This window comes from Cyprinodon variegatus, unplaced genomic scaffold, assembly GCF_000732505.1.
Source record: "Cyprinodon variegatus isolate N-32 unplaced genomic scaffold, C_variegatus-1.0 Scaffold183, whole genome shotgun sequence".
NCBI lineage: Eukaryota > Metazoa > Chordata > Actinopteri > Cyprinodontiformes > Cyprinodontidae > Cyprinodon > Cyprinodon variegatus.
Window position 1 is genome coordinate 831,897 of NW_015150636.1, and position 3,396 is coordinate 835,292.

The following is a 3,396-nucleotide window of genomic DNA, read 5'->3' on the forward strand; positions in this document are numbered from 1 at the left end:
GATATTCAGTTTTAAGGCCGATACCGATAGGGGGCCGATTATATCGTGCATCCCTATTAGAAATGAGTCAAAATGTCTTAAATTAAGTGTATTTACCCTTAATTTGAGCAGATAAATAAGATAATTTGCCAATGGAATGAGAATATTTACTCTTAAAATACGGTAATTAGATAACATACACTTGAAATAAGACAATGAAATAGATTTTTTTCTTATTTTAAATGTAAATTGTCTTGTTCCATCGGCAAAGTCTCTCTGTTACCTCCTCAATTCAAGAAAAATGCATTTATTTTAAGGAAAAAATACTTATCTAGATTTAGATTTTTTTCCAGTGTGCTGTTTATATAAGTAATGCAGAACTCACCCATCCAGCTCTGCAGTCTCGATATAGCACAGGCCATAAGGCTCGCTGCTACACAGGAGGAGGATGTCTGCCTGTGTGCAGATGCAAAGGAAACAAGTGGTGAAACAAGACAATAAGTTAATCTGTGTAACAGAAGCTGCAGCAATGCTCCCATTTTCAAATCTATTATAGTTTTTATGACTGGAGAAACAAGCAGACCAAATAACAGGCAACTAAATAACAACAAAAATGCACAAAAAATAAGGAAGATCCAGAGTAACCAGGTTTGAAATACATTTTGCAGTTAGTTGTGCCTTGAAACAGTATTTATACCCCTTAAACTTTTACATTTTCTTTTTTAAAAGTAGGGACGCAAACAAGTTTTTTTGATACTTTGGGATTAAAATACGATGCCAAGAAAGTGAAGTTTTTAAAAAAAACTCAGGGATGTCCGCACAAAGGAGGATAAATACGAATGGACTGCAAATGTTTCCGATTTTATTTAAAGTCGAAAATTCATCTGTCATTTCTCAAATTAAGGCTAAATATACTTAATTTAAGATTCTTTTTTACTAATCTCTAGATAGTTTTTGCAGTTTATACTTCTACTTAAGTAAGAAATGTGTGTACTTTTGACACCACTGGTCAGCATAATGGAGGCTAAATGGAAACGGATTTTATTTAAAGTGTAAAATCCATCTGTCATTTTTCTAGAACACCAACCCCATACTTTAAGATGTTCTTTTAATCCTTTACATAACATCTCAATAAAAAGATGAGGAAAGGTTTTTATAAAGGAGAAATCCAGTCAGCAGGAATAATCAATGGATCATTTTATTTATTATTCCATAAAAGTTTAAAAACAATCCACTGGACTTGGTTTCCAGGGTTTGTTTTCTCAATTCAAAATGTCCCTTTGAATTGAGAAAGCTTCACTTTTACTTCAGTAAAGAATTCAAGTTGATACCTTAACTTTTACCAGAGTGTTTTTAAACTGCAGTATCCACACAGTAAAAATTTTAAATCTAGATAAGTCACTTTTATTTAAAATAACTGCATTTTTTCTTGAATTGAGAAGGTAAGTGAGACACTTTGCCAATGGAACAAGACAATTTACACTTAAAATAACAAAAAATAACAATGTTATTGTCTTATTGCAAGTGCATATTATCTATTATCTTATTTTAAGAGTAAATATACTAATTCCTAAAGAAATACACTGTAAAAAATGTAAATCCTAAGTAATTTTTTCTTAAAATAAGTGCATGTATTCTTGGATTGAGGAGGTAAGTGAGAAACTTTGCCAATGGAACAAGATAATTTACCTTTAAAATAAGAAAAAACAACTGCATTGTCTTATTTCAAGTGCATTTTATCTAATTATCTTATTTTAAGAGTAAAAATACTCATTCCATTGGCAAATCCTCTTACTTACCTGCTAAAATTAAGGGTAAATACACTTAATTTTAGACATTTTTACTTATTTTTAGATTATTTTTGCAGTGTAATTGGCAAATCTTATTATTTACCTGCTCAAATTAAGACTAAATATACTTAATTTAAGATTTTTTTTTTTTTACTAATTTCTAGATAGTTTTTGCAGTCTATACTTCTACATACACTGCAAAAACAATCTAGAAATAAGTAAAAATTTCTTAAATTAAGTTTATTTATCCTTATTCTAAGTAGGTAAATAAGATTATTTTCCAAAGGAATGAGTATTTTTACTCTTAAAATAAGATAATTAGAGAATATGCACTTAAAATAAGACAATGCAATTGTGCTTTCTTATTTTAAGTGTAAATTGTCTTGTTCCATTGGCAAAATGTCTTTTTTTATCTCCTCAATCCAAGAAAAAATGCACTTATTTTAAGAAAAAATGATTTAGATTTAGATTGTTTGCAGTGATGCAACGTCCAATGCACTGCAAAAAATTCAAATCTCAATAAGTGATTTTTTTCTTAAAATAATTGCATTTTTTGCTTGAATTAAGGAAGTAAGTGAGACACTTTGCCAATGGAACAAGAACATTTACATTTAAAATAGGAAAAAACAATTATATTGCCTTATTACACGTGCATATAATCTAATTATCTTATTTTAAGAGTCAAAATACTCATTCCATTGGAAAATCATCTTAATTATCTGCTCAAATTAAGGATAAATACACTTAATTTAAGACATTTTTACTCATTTTTAGATCGTTTTTGCAGTGTGTGTACTTTTGGCACCACTGGTCAGCATAATGGAGGCTAAATGGAAACGGATTTTTATTTAAAGTGTAAAATCCATCTGTCATTTTTCTAGAACACCATCCCAATGAGTTAATGTACCTTCTGTTAATCTTTTACATAACATTTCAATGAAAAGGTGTGAAAAGTTTTTTTATTAAAGTTATCTTAGAAAAGTGTTTTCTACTCACAGCAACAAACTGGTTGTTTTCCAGTTTGATGATGTCGCCCACTCGCACATTCATCCATTTCTCCCTCTGTAAACTTGAACAGATAAAGTCCACAGTGAGTGGATGAGTTTAAATGTTTGCAGCAGATGTTTAAAAGCGATCTGACTGAAGTACCTTCCTCTGATGAGAACCTGAGACTGACGGTTGTTCACTTTCTGGTCACTCTTATGTCGAAACTGGAATTATTTTTAAAAAGGTGATCATTTTTACCAAGCAGTTTTGTGATTAAAGCAGATATGAGTGAAATCGTAGCACCTACATAGTCATCTGTGGCATCTTTGACTGCGGTGATCACCAGCACCAAAACCAAAGGCACAATGGTGGTGAACCAGGACAGGGACGAGATTTCTGGAATCAACTATGAAGAAAATCTCTATGAGTCTCTTTGCTCACTGGATAAAAACCATCTAGAAGTAAGTAAAAAATTCTTAAATTACGTGTTTTCACTGGAAAAAAATCGAAATCTAGATAAGTAATTGTTTCTTAAAATAAGTGCATTTGCTCTTGAATTGAGGAGATAAGAGACATTTTGCCAATGGAACAAGACAATTTACATTTAAAATAAGAAAACACAATTGCATTGTCTTATTTC

The 3,396-nt window shown here is 30.6% G+C and overlaps 1 protein-coding gene across 1 annotated transcript in view; it reads right to left on the reverse strand.

Moving 5' to 3' along the window:
• atp8b4 (ATPase, class I, type 8B, member 4) overlaps nucleotides 1-3,396 on the reverse strand; it is a 42,123-nt gene that overhangs the window by 31,160 nt on the left and 7,567 nt on the right. The window contains exons 5-8 of the mRNA XM_015378983.1: nucleotides 3,064-3,162; nucleotides 2,919-2,980; nucleotides 2,766-2,838; nucleotides 365-435 (exon numbers count right to left, since the gene is read on the reverse strand). Of these exons, the coding sequence (XP_015234469.1) occupies nucleotides 365-435; nucleotides 2,766-2,838; nucleotides 2,919-2,980; nucleotides 3,064-3,162 (305 nt within the window). The remainder of the gene's footprint in view (nucleotides 1-364; nucleotides 436-2,765; nucleotides 2,839-2,918; nucleotides 2,981-3,063; nucleotides 3,163-3,396) is intronic.